The sequence below is a fragment of the Ciconia boyciana genome, chromosome 9 (assembly GCF_034638445.1).
Source record: "Ciconia boyciana chromosome 9, ASM3463844v1, whole genome shotgun sequence".
NCBI classification, from domain to species: Eukaryota; Metazoa; Chordata; class Aves; order Ciconiiformes; family Ciconiidae; genus Ciconia; species Ciconia boyciana.
This window is the reverse complement of record NC_132942.1, coordinates 39450925-39469939: the sequence shown is the minus strand read 5'-3', so window position 1 is coordinate 39469939 and position 19015 is coordinate 39450925. Positions and strand designations below refer to the sequence as shown.

Genomic DNA, 19015 nt, shown 5'->3' with positions numbered 1-19015 from the left:
TCTCAGCTGCCATGTTACAAGCCCAAATATTTGCTGACGTATAAACGAGTTAAAACCTGTTACAGGCCTTCCAGCTTGGAAAACTAGAACACTAACAAACCTGGAAACAGTGATGGCAGTGCCAGTACATTGTGCGTATTTAAGTAGCACATGCTCCAACTGAAGACATTAAAGAATTCTCTTCCTTAAATTCCTACATTTTCACCCTTTAGGGCTATATAATTTATTTTCCAGATATTCATGCCATTGGATAGACTTTTTTCTAACAAAATAGTGACATCTCGTGGTGACACTCAGAAATCCTAGCTCAAGCACATCACATTTCTTCTGCACGAAATAGATAACAAACCTACCACTCTTTAAAAGTTACAGTCCAAACCCTACCAGCTTCTGGTGCTGTAGTCACGTATCATCTCTGTAAGAGATGGCGTTCGACAGAGATCCCATATCGATCCAGGCGTTACAGTCACCCCTTTAGAGATAAAAGGTCTCCACATTTCCCTGCCTTTATCCAACCAGCCAACCTCCCCACCGCTGCTTTTGTTTGGCAGTCAAACATGTAAGTTGTAGGTTGGGAAGTAACTTCTCATAATCACATATTGCTAGCAAAAATCTTTGCAAGAAAAACAACATCAATGAGAACAAAGATTTTCTAAAATACAGTGGGCCAAATTAGCCTTAGCATACTAAGACATGGAAATGAACTCACTTAGCCAAAAATAGATTTTAATCAGCATACCTCTAATTATATGCTAACTTTTTAAAAAGTGGGTTTTCCAGTGTTTCTGTTCTGTTTAGTCCGTACCTTATACAGATGGATACTATTTTTCAAAGGTTTTCTTGGAATTTGTTTGTTTATGCTTTGTTATCGCAAATATATTTGTCTCAGTAAAGTAAAACAAGAATGTTCATATTGTTGACAGTTCAAAAAAGTTGAAGTAAGGTTGTTTGGCTTGTTTGGGGTTTTTTTAGCATTTTATAGTAAATACTTTTTGTTACGAAAACGATGTGAATGTTTTGTACAGTCCTTTTGCCTGTTAGGGCTGCTTAATGGATACTGACACTTAATGAACAAGGTATTTGTAAAGTGCTGTACCTGAAACAAGGTGTCATCAGCAGAAATCAGAAAAGAAAATTTCCCATTCTGCCATTACCATATATGCAATGTAACAATAATGAAGACCAGGTGCACACGTGTGAGTTATTTTATACAAGAACAGCAAAACTGTCACTGTGGTCAGCAGTCTGTGAAGAATATAAACTAGAAAAATTACAATGTTGCAGAGGAAAACCCCCTAAAGTAATTACTGAAGTTTATTTAGCAGAATATGCACCTTTGCTACTCTTAAGGTATTAGTGTTACATTTTGCATTACCCAATATTTTAAATAACTTGCCATCTTCAGCCTCGCAGTTCAAGCCAATTTATGCTAGCTTTTATTGTGCTTGAGATTGAATTAAAGCCAACAGGAAAATATCCCATGTCAACAACCCACCGATCCCAGATACAATGCCTCAGTCGTTCTGCTCTACATGTTCCAAAATAGCCATTCAAAATGATGCACGATGGGTCCAGCGCTCTAAGATACAGAAATCAATTTCCATTCACAAAATGATGGATGTAATAATGCATCTGCAACTTTCCTGAGAAAACTCTGAATCTTGCAATATTTAATGATTTTTCATGGTTGCAAGGCAGAGGTTAAAACTGAGATGAATCAAAATCCATACGGCAAACGATTACACCTTTCTTTTAAAAAGCCTCAAGATATTAAAGACTATCTGATAATTTTTTGGCACCTGACTCTTGGCACGGACGGCTCTTTTGCCTAAACTCTGCAAGGAGCTATGTAACAAGGAAGATTAGAAATATTGAAGAGGTCAACAACCTAAAACATACTGTTGTTACAGAATAATATATTCTGAGATTTGGCCAAGAGCTCTATCAACAACAAAACTTAATTCCTTTCTTTTTCACTGGAATAATCATCTTTCTCCAAGAGTAAATAACATTTACTGTTTCTTTAACTGCTGTCTATATATTCTTTAAACTGCTGCTATATTGTAATGCCAGTAAAATACTGCAAAACTGCTACTGGAAATAAGCTTTCTGAACTCCTGGCACACTTCAGATGACTGAAGGGATTAGCTTGTTGCCCTACGGTTTTCCACATGTTTTCACACACCTTGCTATGGTTTAATCATCACTATCAAAAATTCATATTCAGTCTAATGGGTCTAAAAACAACCAGATCTGAAGTTTTTAAAGAGCCCTGGGAATTTTCAAGGCCAATGCTCTTTAAGGTGCCTGAGGAATCAATCAACCTCCTTAGCAATAAAGGAAAAATAAAAACATAGATGTAAACTTATGATGTCAGCGTCTTAAATCAAAGGAAAACATGACAAAACCAGCTGTAAAAATAGTCGTAAAAAGAAGAGTGGTTGTGCAGGAGTTAAAAAAACCTACACAAATTATAAAGCATATATTATGGCTTCTCATTTCAGGCGTGATACCACAAATCCTAATCATGCAAAGAACTGCTTTGTTTCCTCATCAAAAGATAGGGAACTAGAGGGAAGTTTTAGCTCATTTAACTCATTGTTAATGACAGTGCAAGAATTCTTTCATCGAAATAATTTAAAGTAATGTATTCATTCCTTTATATCTGATTAAAAATATCCTGGAGGGCAAATCCAGATAAACTCACAGTCACCTTGGTAAAGATGGGTTAGGCTAGGTCTCAAAATGCAAACCCCATAGGCTGCTGAATACAGGATGAGAGATGGGATGGAGAAGTCTGTGCACAAGAATCTGCACCAACTCGCCACAGAAAACAGCTCTGCCAAGACTGTTCTTTTTAAGTGTATGGGACTTAGCGATAAGAGTAAAGGTGGAAATAACAATTATTCAAATTCCTTGACCATTTCCCTTCTCTAGAAGTTGGCATGGAAAGAGAATGAAGGAAAAAGTGCAAGTAATTCCAGTGCTGTTCACCACTGGAAGAAAAAGAAATCCCTTCCAACTCCATATAGGACTTCGCGAGTCCAATCCGATGACTGAATAACTGAACTGGATGTGATTTGAATCAGACTCCAAAGACACAGTTGAACTACTCTAAATGCAATGTTGATTCCCCAGCTTTTTATATACCAGAATGGTCCTTTAACAAACTAGCAATATGAAGAGAACAGGTTATGCTTAAATCAAGCAGAAGTCACAGAGAAAAAAGTCAATTAAATACTAAATTGTTTAATTTCTCAAACAAATTAAATACAGTGGAACATTAAATATTTACTTTCTCTTAAAAAAAAGTAGTAATCCTGAAAAATAAGTCTCCAGATGGCAAAGTTTTCACTATATTCTTACAAAGTAAACTTTACTTTTTTGGTAATAAATTTCTTAAGACTTATAGACACTAGGTTTATACAGCTAAACAGATGAAGTAGCTTGACTAGTTTAAAATACAAATATGCATTCTGATATGTTTGCATGGATATAATTTCCAGGGGTTTTGTGGGTGCCTGTCAGGAAGTCTCTAGATTCATGTTTATATTGGCCAATGACTTGACCATGTTGGCAAGACAACCACCTTCCTGGTGGCTCTGAGCCGTTAATTAAGTTTAGATGTACTGTGAAATAATACTCTTATGAGTAGGTTATGCAAACTAAACTAGAGGAAGGATTGGAAAGCAGAATTGAAATAATCATCATCGACATCAGATATACTCCGAGATGTAGATCACAAAATAATGAGTTTTGTGTTCAAGCAATGAAAGCATCAAATAAAATGCTTGGTTACTACAGTTTATGGAAAGGATAATATTAGATATCTTAAATTGCTAATCTATTTTCATCTGGTTTACGTTCTATTGTACTGTTCCAAAAATTTGACATTTTAATTCAATTGTTATTCCATTTTTTTCCTCCAGCACCTGCAGAGCTTTATTACCTTTAATCAAGGCAGCTGAAATGTTCCTAAGGACTACAACATTCACCTCACTGCTTTCTCCTTCAAGAAAGATTATCTATTGCGCCTATTACCTGTCCTGCACATCGTCCACCATTTTATGGATTAAATCCATGGCCTTCTGAAACCCTGATTGTTCTACCTTGGCATAAGTCAGGCACAATCTCATAAGTACAACACACCACGATGCATCACTGATATAAAACACAGCTACTACATTTAAAAGGCTTTTATTTCTTTTTATTTCCAACTGATATCAACCAATCACTTCACCTACCCATGGGTATCATTTGCTGCTTTTGAGAGTAGCAATACAGAAATAAATTACAGATTTTTAGAATTTGTATTACAAAACTGACCACAGGACATTTCTTCTTACACATGACCACTTTTTCTGCACATAGATCTAGAAGGCAGCCCCAGAAGCCGTTATGTGTTATAAAGTACTGCTTTAAATATATCATCCTTTAGACTGTATACATTTTAAAAGGTAAATGAAAAGGTAAATGAAAATTTATGTACTTGTGTACTAGAAAAATACCAAGAGAAAGCTAGAATAAGATGAGGCTTATCAGTAAAATACAATTTTCAACAATTTACTTGATTTCAAAAGTTACAAACCAATTCTTGGTTTTCCGACTATATTCTAAACAAAAACTGTAGCCAGCATCAAATAAGTATTTTGACCTTCTTATCTGTCCTTTCCACATTACTAGGGACATTGGCTGCCTCCTCCATCTTCCTCCACTCCTTTCAGCTCCAGACACTATTACTTGCCCCATTCCTAGCTGTGAATGCCTCGTTCCCCTCCCACTCGGGGTGACACAGCCCCCGTATTTACCTTGCACTGTACTGTCCCAGTAGCTAGAGGCTGAGAGCTGGAGTAACTAGGGAGAGGAGGATATAAAAGAAAGCATTCTTGAGTAAAGGAGCCATGCTCCTTTTCCACTTGATAAGTGGGCCTGTTAACTTAAAATTTACTATCGGTTACCTAAATTATAACCAGAAACCCAAATGTCAATCTACAGCCACAGCTCCAGATACAACCATGGAATAACAATAAAAAACATTGTAATTTTATCCTTCATATCTTCTCTCTACAAAATATTATATCAAGGACATATACTGTTTCAGTTCATTATTAAATTTGAAGTGACTTGGTTCACAATAAAATTTCTCAGGAACCCTAACAGGGTTTTTTGTTTGTTTGTTTGTTTGCTTAAAGTAATGCATAACAGATATCCTATTTCAATAAAACTCAAAAAAACCTGAACCAATTTTCAAGATACAAAGAATCTTAAGCAGATTCAAAATGCTTTAACAAAGGTATTTTGAGAGGGGGGAAGGTTACCTAAGGTTTGTCCACTCTTAATTCTGTGTTAATTTAGCACTAAATTCACTAGGTAAGTATAAACTAGCACTCAATACAGTGCCTTATCCACCAGATGACTTCTGCATCATTCAGATAAAGAACAGGTCCATGTTGCCGACTAGGATCACTATCAGGAATATTACTTTTCACACTATTACAGTTCCATTGCTTTTGCATCAATGAAACTCACCCTCTTAAAACATAAACAAACTGCTCATTCGCAAAGCGAGATTCACCGAGTTAAAAAATTAAGTTGTACAGATCAGAAATGTAATCATGGGAGACAAGCTCTGAGAGTTTTTCAATCACTGTGGGGCTGCATCAATTTAAAGTCATGTTACATTAAAGAGAAAAACGTCTGGGAAAGTCTCCCAGTTGTCACTTTAGATTAGATTTGTTGTTGTTATCAGACTGTGCATTTTGTAGGCTTTTTTACATTTTAAAGATACTGCCTCATGCAGCTACACACTGCATAAAGAAACATGTAACGTACGATTTTTTAATCAGATTGCCTAGAGATTACGAGTTTGCACAAATTAACTGGTAGTCTAAAAAAAAAACAAAAAACCAACAACCAGGCATGGACATCTTGAAACCTATTAACATTTAAATTTTGACTACCTTAGAGTCACAGGGAAGCCACCCAACTTAACTTTTCTTCACAGAAATGTCAACAGAAAGTTTCAGTTCTTCCAACAATAAAACAGAACACATTATGGAGACCTGATGTCACTAGTCATCTCAATTACATTTTTTTTTGTTGCCTAAGTAAATTTTCAAGTACATTAATGGATTTACTCAAGGAACCCACATTATTTCTGTTGCAATGGTTCTTGGAATTAGGCCCTCATATCAGGCAACTGCATACTATGCAGAAGATTTACCTACATAAAAATAAAATCGAAGAATTTTAGTTCATTTCTGCATGATTTCAAGCTGACCTCTGATTTATTGCATTAACCAGAGCTTCAGACAATTCTGTTAATTACTCTGATTGTCAAGCTGTCACGTAAAGGATTCCTGAATGTTACTGCATGTATTCACGTTGTCAAATACTGTCTCACACAGACAAGTGTAGCAAAATCACTGAATATGTTGCTAGACATTACTGCTTCAAGCAAATATTCAAAATACTATTCATACAGCATAATGATTTTGACTTGAATTGCATGAAAACATTTTAGATATTAGAATTACAGCTTCTATTATAAAGTAGGGGTTTTTCTTATACAACTTTTAAGTCTAGTATTTCAGTAATCTGAATTTTTCTGATTATCTGATTTTCTGAAGATTTCAGAAAATCTTCAGTTTTCTGAAAAATGAAGTTAGTAGCACACAAGTTCAAATATTTACAGGATGCTCTTTAAATCAAATAGACACCTTTGATCTAGACCCTAACCTTTTGAAATTTGGAGGACATAATACCAGAGTGTTCATAATATCCAGTATCTCCCTTCTTGCAATTTCCCACATGGTAAGAAACATTCAAAGACTTTACTAGGAGGAAACAAATAAAAAACTTGAAAAAATGTAACAGTAAGGTGACAGCATATAAGCAACATCCATACTGACTTCAGCAACATCAGCCTATGAGCGTGAGCAGCTACGGCATGAAATCGTTTAAATACCTTTCACCTTCCTAAACAGCTGCCATGTCTGTAGAAGGTTTGGCCGTAGAACGTCAGATTAATGAAGCCAAGTCAGGTACTTACACACTGGATTTTGCTCTTCTGTTTTGTTTTTGGAGTTTTACCATTTTGGTGAGACTGCAGTATCATGGGAAAATTAAGTCATTTGAAGCCATCCATGTTTTCACACTAGTGAAGGCTGTCTTCCTGCATACGCTGGAATTAAACACTCTTCTACTACATAGTATTCGGGTGTTGGCAAAAAAAAGCCACTCCCACCAGTCTTCTCAGGTGCCACAGAGGCACCAAGATGGGCCAGACTAAACCCAACCTCTAAGAAAGATCTTTCTGCTCCAAGAGAAGATAATGCACCAGCAACATGGCATTTTAAGTTTACTATTTACTTGACACCTACTACACTTACAGAAAAGAAGTCCAGAGATGTCCCAGAGACTGACATCTAAAAATAGTTAACAAGTTTCAGACTCACTATGCTTTTTCTGAAGGTGGACTTTAAGCCTTGTAAGGACCACCAAAAGTAAGAAGAACCTTATCCCGAAGCGTGACAGCTGTAACAAGCTATGTCTTAGAATAGTACATCTTTAATCTAACACCATAGCCCTAAATCTGTTCTGGTTCTACAAAAGCCTCAAGTTATTTCATTTTTATCAGTGAAGAAAATGAAATAAAAAGTATTTCATACTTAACACCAAACAGACCATGTTATCCCAGAAGACGTGCTTAAATAATTTAGCTGTTAAAAGAATCTTTAACTATAAATGTACTAAAATCCAGTGCAAAAGATTAACTACAAAAGAAATTAACACTGCCTTAGGAAAGAGAGATAACATTTTTCTAAAGCATTTCTAAAGCTTTTTGATATGCTATTTTTTAGAATCATATCTGGGGAGAACTAATATTTTTAAATGAGACTTTCAGAGCTGCTCAAATTGCAAAGTAACATTTATGCAAGTTTAAGAATTCTGTGGAACTTGTTTTGCTCCCATTAAAAAAAAAAAATCAGTACAAAATTTTTACCCATTTAAAGAATAAATACCTAGCAATCAGAATTTATCAATAAAAAGATATTCAAATGATATTCACCTAAAAAAATGTTGCTCCTGGTTCTACCAACAACTTTGTCACAATATATCAAAGCAAAATAACATCTTCTCCCCTCAACAACTTAAAAGTTTCCAGGGCTTTATCGGCAGTCAAAGCAGTCTGTTTGCATTCTCCAATACAAACTGACAATCTAGTGATACAGTACATTAAAAATTCTCTGTAGTATTGACTGCCTGAAGCTGATGCTCCCTTGCTAAATGCAGTGCAGTTCAATTAACAGCTCTTCAATATACAATTTAATTTTTCTTTCATCTTGATCCACAGCCGAGCTTGAAATGAGGAATGCTGGAATAGATGTACTTTAAATATTGAAGCAAGTCTTTATAAATAAATCTATCAAACTTGTAATGATTTCTGTCATAGCAGGACCAAACAGATGAACCTGAATGTCTGGGACTTGCAGGTTTGTGCATTGTTTTTCTCAGCCTTACGGGGCTGTGAACTGCTGGTGCAGGGGAGGGCTCCGAAAGCTCCCCCAAGGAGTGGAAGAGCTTTTCCCTTACTGCACCATTCTTAGGGAGCAGAGGAACACACTTCTGTTGCCACTTTACAAAGTAAAGCCTTTTGCATGTAAAAACCAACTTATCACTAATGTCACCAGAACTGACTCCAGAATTTTTAATATTTCTCTCATTATTTAAAAAGGCAACCAGAGAAGTGCATGGCACCAGCTTCCATTACCAAATCTGAACTCAACTGGGAGGCAACCAATTCTGGATTGAAAAAGTAAATTTTTAATGCACAAATACTACCCTGGATACCCTTTTTTCCCCTGCAGTGTGAACGTATATAGTACACTTCAAATTTTCTCTAGGTAGTCATGTCATTTCACAGGAAAATATAAGGTTAATTTAACCAGGACAGAATGAAATATTGCATTTCAAAGTTACTCTAAGTGGGACACTGCTGAAGGAAGCTATTAATATCTCTTACAGTGTGCATGCTCAAGGAAACATTGTGAATGAGCTCATTTCTCATAGGTATACTACAGAGCTTTCAAAATGGTAGGATTTACTACTGTTCATCAGAAAGGAAAACACTCTACTCTAAGCTAGAGGCATTTTCTACTCTTTAAACATATTCACAAAAACAAACTTGACAACACTTACTGCCTTAGGTAGTAGAGAAGCACTACTGACATGGAAGGCTACCAATCAGCGCGAGATGAGTTACAAGCCAAAGAGGCTTCACCGAGTGAACATAAGCAGCGTTAGAAGAACAGTAATCAGTTTCAGATGAATTCAGTCAAATTGCCTTTTCTCAATTTATACATTAATGCATAGTGAAATATATAGGTTTATCTCATTTGTGCCCACATTTATAATGGTATTAGTTGAGATGCTGAGGTTTTATTCTTAATTGTTATACCTTTTTCTTCTTCATGTATTTTTAATCATCTTATCTACATTATCACTTTGAATGCTGAAAAAAATCTTTATAACATTCCCTTTATTTCTAGTCCTACATTTAAAAAAATGTATCTCTGTACTGTATTTTAAATTGTCACAGAAATAACATTCTGCATTTACAGTAATTAACTTATCATTACTTCGAATAACTACACTAATTGGTATGCTCTACAAACCTGCAACACTGCAGAATTAAAAATAAACATAACAAAGATATAATTTACAACTAATCTATACTTACAATTAAAGTTAGTTTCAAGATTTATTTCATTCTATTATTTTTTATTAGCTACAGCAGACAGTAAATGGGGTGTACCACGTTCTGCTTTGCAAACACCTAGATTATAAAACATAATTACACAAATTAATTAGAAATGACTACATACATTCATGTCTTTGTTTGTAACCATAACATGTTAAACATGACTACATTAATGAGCAGTTCCTAAAAATTATAAGATAGTATAACCAAGTAAAATTTTAAAGCTCCCTGAGCACACAAGGCATAAATGTCACCCTGGCACAGAGAGGGTCACCACCACTTAAATTCTCCTGATGTCCTATTTTGAGGTTGCAGGTAGTATACAGGTCGTTATTCTACACAGCAGATTAGTAATTCTGTGAGAACTCTCAACACCCAATGTATCATGGCAGAACAGAAGACCAGACTGAAGTTTTCCCTGAACCGGGTCCAGTACTTACTTTCCCACGTATTCTCAAGGGTTCTCCGATGTTTAAGGGCTTGAAGTCTCTTCAGTTCTGCCCACTGAGTGCACACTTACCCTTTCATAAAGCTCAATGCTTCCAGGAACCTAATTATCCTAAGGATCTGTATCTTTCTTAAAAAATTTGCTTCTAAACATGCTATGGGACCAAAAGTTATTAGACAAGGAAGGGCAGATACAGTGATTGAGCATGCCTTGGTTCCCTGGGAAATCGGACTAGAGATGACTCTCCAGAAAGCAAGGAAACGAACAAAGTCATTTGTATGTTTTCTTTTAAAATCAAACAAAAAGAGTGTTTGTTTGTTTATTTGCTGAGACCAGATCTGTACCTGCTGCACTTCCCTAGCAGTGTCTATTATTACAATTATACTGCTATAGCATTTCAAGTATGCATAAAGCTTGCATCAGCAAGATGCATTTATTTCAGTTCCACCTTGGCAAAATAAGGAGTATTACCCATAAGCTTTTTTTAGCAATTTAATTGCATCTTCATAAAGAGCGTCTATCAATACAGCTAAGCTGGATCAGATATGCCTCACCAGTCTACCATGTTGTCAAGAATCTGTAGTGTAAAACTCATCTAAGATCTCCTTTGAAAGTGCCTAACATGGTGTGTTTAGGACCTTTAAGTACAAATAGCTCTTTGTCATCACAACCAACAAATATCCAAGGCCTAAGAGACCTAAAGACGTTTCAGTTAAACCCAAACTACAGTCAGATCACAATGTGTCCCTTGTAAGAACTAGGGAATACCAAAAGACCAGAACTACCCTACAAACTACATAGCTGGCATCTGTATATTAGTAAGGATTTAGAGGACCTGAAAGAGGCACCTGCGAAGTACAAGTCTAAGGTAAAGACATCCTGATTTATTTTCTTACTCAAAATTAAAATAACAACCGTCTTGATAAGCACACTTATGAAAATACAAAAGTATTTAGTTACATATTTTATGCTAATTCTTCCTTTATTCTTTATATGCTAGGATCAGCTATTCAAGATTTATTTAGGTGGCTCAAGGCTTGTTTTGCATGTCTCCAGCAAAAACAAACTAACAAAAACTACCCCAAACATTCCTTTCGTTACATTAATTCAATACTTCTATTTGATAAGCAAAGTTTATTGTTGAAGTTAATGCTGTATCTCAGTGACCTCAAATGAAATACGGGAAAGAACAAGTTTAGCACGCTATTGCTTATTTTTATATACTGAGTAATAAAGCTGCTTCTGCAAAATGATGCACTGGGTATCTTTATTGGGACCAAATTAATAGCAGTTTAGTGCAAAAATAGGAACATTTAGACTGTGTTTTCAATGTAATTTTTCATTATGAACATCCCCTCATCAATAGAGAACTATTAAAGGAACAAGAGTTGCTGCTTAGAAAACACGAAGAGTGTTTACCTGCTCACTGTAGGGGTAGCATTATATCTAATTCACTCTGGTTCAGAGTTCTCATATGGCAAGTCACAAGTAAAAATCAAAATGAATTTTTAACAGGACAAATTGCATTCAGAAGTAATGCACACTTTCCCCTCTAGCACAATCAGGAAATCACATATGTGAAGTGCTTCCTTCCAAGACATAAAACAGAAAGGAGCAAAATAAAGATTTTTAAATTACCTCACTTCATAATGAAAGGGTAGTTATATCTTGTGTGTACTCCCTCAACACAGCTCTAATAAATCTCAGTAACACAGTTCCAGATTTAAAAAAAAAAAACAAAAAACAAAACAAGTACAGGAGAGTACAATCACCTTTCCATGTTTGACATTAAATTATGACACAAATTATGGCAGATATTGGCAGATATCTCAACGCTTGCAAATTAAGTGTGGACAAATGGCTGCAGACATATAGCTAAAGTTCTGCCCCTTAAAAAAAAAATCTTCACGCATGGATATTTAGGGTCTGATCCAAAACTCTTCAAGGCAACAGAAAATTAATATTTTCAGTGGGCTTTGGAAACAGACCTTTTAATAAGATAAGTAAGATAAATATACATTCTTTTGTACAGCAGCACGTAGATATACCTTAGATTTACAGCCTATTATTAAATTAAGCATCATATATATTATCAGCACAATCGTACCATGTCTATTTACCCTAATGCCTTAACCGAGTTCAATAGGCAGATAATAAATCATCTTATTCATACAAAAATAAGTATGTCTGGGACAGACCAAAGGTTTTGATTATTAGTTTGTGAAATTACCTAAAGATTCATGACCATTTTGCACCCCACTTGGACCACTTTATCCTTGGACACACGATAAACAATAGTTCTCATCACGCATTGCTAAAATGGAAGATTTTCAAATAAAGCAGTGCAATTTCTCGCAGCTAGCACTAAATATCACAAAGCAAGATAAAAGACAAAGTAGCACGCTATTAAAGAGAAGTCCAGAGGATCAAGCAAAGTCCAGTACTCTTCTGCCCCAACTCACCCCCTCCAAAGAAAATTATCAGGATAAAAAGGAACTAAAGATGAGGAGAAATTAGAAAGGACAGTAAAATAAGTAAAAAATATGATGCTTTGGCTTCATAGTAATAAAAGATTTAGAAATATCAGTGACAAGCAAACAAATTAATAGTACCTTTTGAGCACTCTACTTAGCAAGTCTACTTTCTATACATCTTCTGTATTTCTGTTGAACTCCATCTATGGTTGTTTTATGTCATTTATGCTGCTCTGTAGTCATATAAGCCAGATAATTATCTTCAGTTTTACAACCTATTGTGGATGATGAACCAAGTCAGTGCTGCTTTTGATGCCCTCACATTAGTCCCTTGTCACTGTAAAAAACTATTAGTGATCCAGCAATGAACATCTCTTTCTTTCTTTCTTTCTTTCTTTTCTTTTTTTAAATGCATAACCATTATGCAGAGTTGTACTACACCAGGCTGGAGTTGCTATTTTCCTACTCTCCTATATTCAGTGTTACGGTAGAACTGATACAGACCTTAACATTTTTGTCTTTATCAGCAAGTATTCTTTAAACATTATCACACTGTCACAGCTCTGCAGATACGTGCAGTACAGTTTCAGAAGTAGGAAGAAAATAAGCTATGTTTTCTTCCCCATACTAAGCTCAACCAAGAAAAGTTCCTCTACTTCAAAAGACTCATTTAACATATTGGCAGACTGGTTACAAGCCTAAGAAAACAAATAAATCTTAAAGAACCAATTCTTCACATTGCAAACTGTGTGACCCATCGAACTAAACTCTTTGGGATCTGAAAACATAATTATAACTCCAAAAGCATGAATGCTGAGACATCTCTTTGGTTTAGTTTTAATTTCTGAGCAATTTTTAGAGTAAAGACCCTTTCCACAATAAGTGACACAGAAAACCAAGAAAAGAACACAGCACATACTAGGTTAGCAACAAGTATGCATTTAAGTATGCATTTCGCTTAACAAATAAGACTACATTTTGCTATGAAGCATTCAGTTTCTTCAAAGCGTTGAAAGACCTACGACTATTCAGTTATTGCCAGCTAACATACTGTTTACAACCAATACTAACAGATACTCCATCCTGTTCATTTCTGACAATGAAATACATTAATAAAGATGGCTTTTTACTGTGAAAAATCAATTACATGGAAATCTACGAGATCTTGAACATAAGCATTAGTTTTTTGTTTACTTTTTATAAAATTAAAGCAAAGAACCAATTTGGGGACACAAATGACCCACCGGATTTCACCATGACTTGCATAAAAAATTATCACAGTACATATTAAATCATTAGCGAGACACAATGCTGCCTGTTAGTTTTAAAATGCAGAGAATGAAACTCATTGCAGAAGCAAAAGAGGGCCAATAATATAATTGCAACGCGGTGCCTGTGCAGCCTGAGTTAATGCCGTTATTTGACATTGCAAGGCTATGCCTTCTCCCAGGAGCCCCACTGCAGACAAGGTTCACTCTAATTGGTTCCAAAGCACAACCCACCAACAACAGCCTTCCTCTGGCCCAGGAATGGTAATTTCCACATGACTGTAAATAGTGTTTGCAAACAATACAAACACGGTAATAAGAGGCTAGGTGGGTAATTAATGTGGTTACAAAGCAGCTTATTTGCATTTTTATTTAAAACTGCCTTCTTTAAAAAGCAGCTCAGATTTCTTTTTGCAAAAGGAGCCTTGGTTAAGGAATAGAGCAGTAATTACTCTCTTTAGGGGTTCTTTTATACATCCTTTAGGGAATTAGAATGAAAAGATAAGCAGAATTATAAAGGGAATCATGTAAAATATGAAATGCCCTATAAACACTTAGTACTGTATTTACCATAAGCTAAGCTTGTCTTCTTCATTAATGGAATATATTACAAGCTTACGTTACAATCAGATTAATTGTGAAGATGGTTAAAAAAAAAAATTTATAACCAGCCACTTTAATTCCCCCTCTCCTCTCCCAGAACTGGCAACCAGAAATCCAGTGATAGCAGAACTCAGTTTATGTAAGAACGTATCTGCGTGGACTATAGTAAATAAGTTTTCAATGTCAACAACACTAAATAGTTTTAGAAAATAGATTCTGAGAGAGAAAGGTTCAGAAAAAGATCAAACCCAACTTATACTAGTATACGTAAAGCACCAGCGAAAACCAAACTTCTCTGCACCCTATAAGCTAAACTCAAGTCAACATACAAAGGCTACGATTTTTTTTAATGATAGATATCTACAGAGAGGTTTTTATTGTTGTGGAGTAACCAGTATTTCCTAGTACCATTTAATTGAAGACTGAGCACAAAGTGCAGGTTAAAAGGGGTTATTCTGGTTTTTGCTTCTGTTTGGGGGTGTGTCTTAAAATTTTTTGTTAAAAAGCTCATACTGCATTGAAGTAGTATTATTACAAAGCTTTATGCATGGTAGGGATTTTGTGACTCACACGTCCAGATTAAGAACAGCAGGGCTGTGCTAAAGAAACAAATCACCAAAAAGATCACCTCAACATTTCCATGTATAAAATTCTGCTGACTGGAGGAAAAAATTAAGGAATGGTAAGACACTGTGACATCTTTCAAAATTACATTTTAGATTTTTTTTTTTTTTTTTTTAATGTGTAGCAGATATTGGAATGTGAACAGAATTACGAGAGCAGAAGCAATTTAGTAAACTCAAAAGACAGCTTCATCTTTACTGGAAGGAATCATGGCAAATTCACTATGTTAAAAACCTTGCAATCCCGTAACTATGAGAGCGCTCTGTTGGTTTCTATCAGCTGTCTACAGCATTATAAATTCATACATTAGTACAAAATTCCAATCCAGCCTAGAAATCCAAAATTAAAGACAGAACATAAGTAAACCGTACGTTCCAGACCATTTATTCCCCACCTTATTCAAGCATATTTTCAGAAACAATGAATCTCTTGTACAACGCACAAAACCAAAAGGAGATAAAGTGACCAGACCACCACAAAAAAATTATTTTTTAATTGATTTCCCCCCCCCCCTCCCAAAATGAAAACCACTCTGGTTCTATTCCTCCACAGTTAATAAACTCTGGCCATTCTGAAGGAAAGAACATCTGCAGACGAAATGATAGCCACCATCATGACAAAAAGTCTGTAACTGGCAGGTCAGCAGGGTCTTGTGGAATTCAAATCTCAAAGTCTGTGCCCCTGCAGGATTTTTTTTTTCCTTTTTTTTTTTTTTTCTAAACAGTCCTCATGTGCTTCTTGCAGTAAGAAACCCTTTCATTTTCTGGCATCTCAGCTTGTCCTAGGGATGGATGAAACAGGCAGTAATAACCACAGAAGCTCTTCCATGATTTGGTGAGGCTACAGTGGACTGCAAGATCAGCATGGCTTTCAGACAGCAATGGACACCTTACTCGAAGGATATCCCAGCCTTTTCCCTGGTACTGACATACAAACAGTCTTCACTTACCCATTCTTGTTACGTACCATCGCCTCTCCTAGCTATAAAGCTAAGCTGTGACACCATTCTTTTCCTTCACCAGCATCCAATTTTTCCTTATTAGTAGAAATCTTTCTGCTTGCCTTATCTATGTTTGTAAAGAAGTCCCAATTTATTTCAACATGCCTCATTATATGGGTTTTCCTCATATCTGAGAAAAAGATGAAGGAAAACAAATATTTCTGCCTTTTACAGAGTAGTTCCTTCATTCATATTACCAGACTTTTTTTACATGTGTACGAAATAACATGTAAAAATTCCACAATGCTTCAAATTCCCTTCCACCTTGCTGGACACTACTAAACTTTCTCCTGCATTTATCACTTATATTATCACCATTAAAAAATATTCTCTACTTAAAGATGTGCCAACAACATAAACCAGAAGCTTAACAACAAAATAAAAAAACCAACACTACAAAATGTTTATGTCCATTTCCTTGATCCTCATTTATTAAATAAGAACTGAGTTCCAAGAACACTTAGTACTAAATTCTTTGCTTGCTACCACTACAATGGAATTCAATGTGACTATGCAGGGTAGCAAGCATAAAGTATCATGAAAAGTAAATCTCTGCAGAGTCCAGAATTGAAATGCCTTTGGCAGGGACCTATGCTATTTTTACCATGCATTTTTCCTGTAAATTGTCACAAACATACAAAGAATTAATATTAATGATCTTTGCTTTATGTAACCAAAATTCTGTATTTCGCTGAGTACAGTATAGCAAAGATCACAAACTGACTTAATATATCTGTAGTCCTTTTCAAGTAGATAAAAGTTAAAATATAGCCACATTTTTAAGAAGTATTTTCCTTTTTATCCACTTTCACATTTATTATTCACTTTATTTTGAATCCCAGCCATCAACTGAACCAGAGTAAAACATTTTTGAGAACCGTATTGAGAAATAAAATATGCATCAAATTAATTGAACATTTTGAATTTATCCCTGTTCACTGGAAATACAAGCCATATGAGGTCCTAAATGCTTGGAAAATGCCCACCAAATCCTTTAAACCCTCCTGCACTCACTCACACTAACCGGCTTTATATTTCATAAATGTAATTACTTTTAAATATCAATTTATCTTGATAATAAAACTCTATCTTTAGTACAGTAACAGTGCAGAGCTAACTACAGATGAACATGTAGGTATGAAACAGTTCAGCTGTAGCCAGCACGTCAACTCTCTAACTAAATTATATCAGTATTCAGAAGGATGCCCAACCCTGAAAGTTAGGGGCTTAACACATCTGCTATATAATTCAGACTCTGTTTTACAGTGGTTTCATTACTAACCATAAAAACTGTAACAGTGGAACTGTATAAACAAACTGAACAGTGTTTTTACTGTAAAACATGAATGTAATATAAATATTTGCCTTTCCCTTTTCTCAGCATCTGTAACGAGAGCAAATTCATGCCATATGTTTATAGTGTACAAAAAAATAGATCTCAACAATTCATCCACGTAAACGTTGGTTAAACTGTTTAATGTTTTTAACTTTGTGTGGGGTTTTTCTAAGCACAAATTTCCTCTCACATCATTAAAAAAGCCTCTTGCTCTTGTCAGGGGCTACATTCACTGATTCGCAGCTGGTTTTAGAGATGAATCTGGCAGAAGAACTTGAAGATCGCCGATTTCTCACTGATAACGAGATCAATAGCTCTGACAGGTTGAGACACGTCCATGTGGATAGTTACTGTCCCAATATACAAGCCTGCAAACTGAAAGAAACTGCCGCCTCAGAAAGTGGCAGAAGACTTCAAAATACAAAAGCAACTGCTTTCCAGCTTCTTATATTAGCAAAGTGTATTAGCAGACTGTATTACATTTCGTTTTTCTTAGTGCTGTCCATGCATACTACTACTGCTTCAAAATTATGTCTACCATTATTGAACAATTCACTGTCCATATGTATTTGGAAAACAACTTTGCAGCTCACATCACTCTCCTAAGGTGTCTCAGCCAAGCAGATTACTCACAGGAACTTACTGAATTCTTGAACATTATGGCCAAAGTCTGGTCATACTTTCATACTGTTCTCAATCAGTTGTTACTAGCACCAGTACTGGTTAAGACTTACACTACCAATTCTCCACTAGTAACTTAAGGTCCGATTCCATTGCAATTACAGTTAATTAAAAGATTCCTTCACTTCAGAAAGATCTGGATCACACCCTTAAAAAGAAAAAAAAAGCATTATACTCAGCAGTGGCAATAATGCTTTAGTTTGAGTGTCTGTGGCTGCAAGTGAGACAAGTTGATGCAGAATTTTTTTATTGCATTACCAGTTAGCTTAATAAAAGATCCTACCTCTTCCTGCAAGGCCTTTTCCCCATAGCAAGGTTTGGATAACTACTTTTATCTTGATTCTTCAGCATGGTCACTATTCAGAGCACTGGAAGATGAAATATGTCTATACATTGCAGGCTTTTATAACTGTATATTACACTGTGATGGCATGTGAGCCAATAATACATAGTTTTAGAATATCATACTTGGAAACAATACAATTCTTTATTACAAAATAAAACCACAATATTGGAAATAATATTTTCACAGAAGTGCATGTGTTCTACCGGTATGATATTCTGAAATATTTTCTATTTTGAAGAGATTACTTTTTAAGAGCTTTTATTTAGCACCAATTTGAAAGTCTAATTCTGTACGAATGGACTGTGGCTTCATTCAGTATTTACTACATCTCCAAAGCCATCTTTTACACATTCTTCAGTTTTTTCCATAAATGAAAATCTGCCACTAATCATGTTGAGATGCCCTCCCTGAATCATTCACATAAGTTAATTCCAAGAACAATTTATTGTGCTGGTTCTAATGTAGTCTTGCA

At 35.4% G+C, this 19015-nt stretch overlaps 1 protein-coding gene across 17 annotated transcripts in view; it reads right to left on the bottom strand.

The window, feature by feature from the left end:
- The window catches only part of WWOX (WW domain containing oxidoreductase), a 541832-nt gene that overhangs the window by 486155 nt on the left and 36662 nt on the right, over window positions 1-19015 (bottom strand). The window contains exon 6 of one of the 17 annotated variants that reach the window (XM_072872399.1): window positions 15893-15961. The exons of 14 other annotated variants lie outside the window; for them this stretch is intronic. In XM_072872399.1, the coding sequence (XP_072728500.1) occupies window positions 15908-15961 (54 nt within the window). In that variant the 3' untranslated portion in view covers window positions 15893-15907. Of the gene's footprint in view, window positions 1-15892; window positions 15962-17531; window positions 17892-18303; window positions 18346-19015 lie in introns of those variants that run through there. 2 more of the 17 variants (XM_072872397.1, XM_072872403.1) reach the window with 2 other exon arrangements.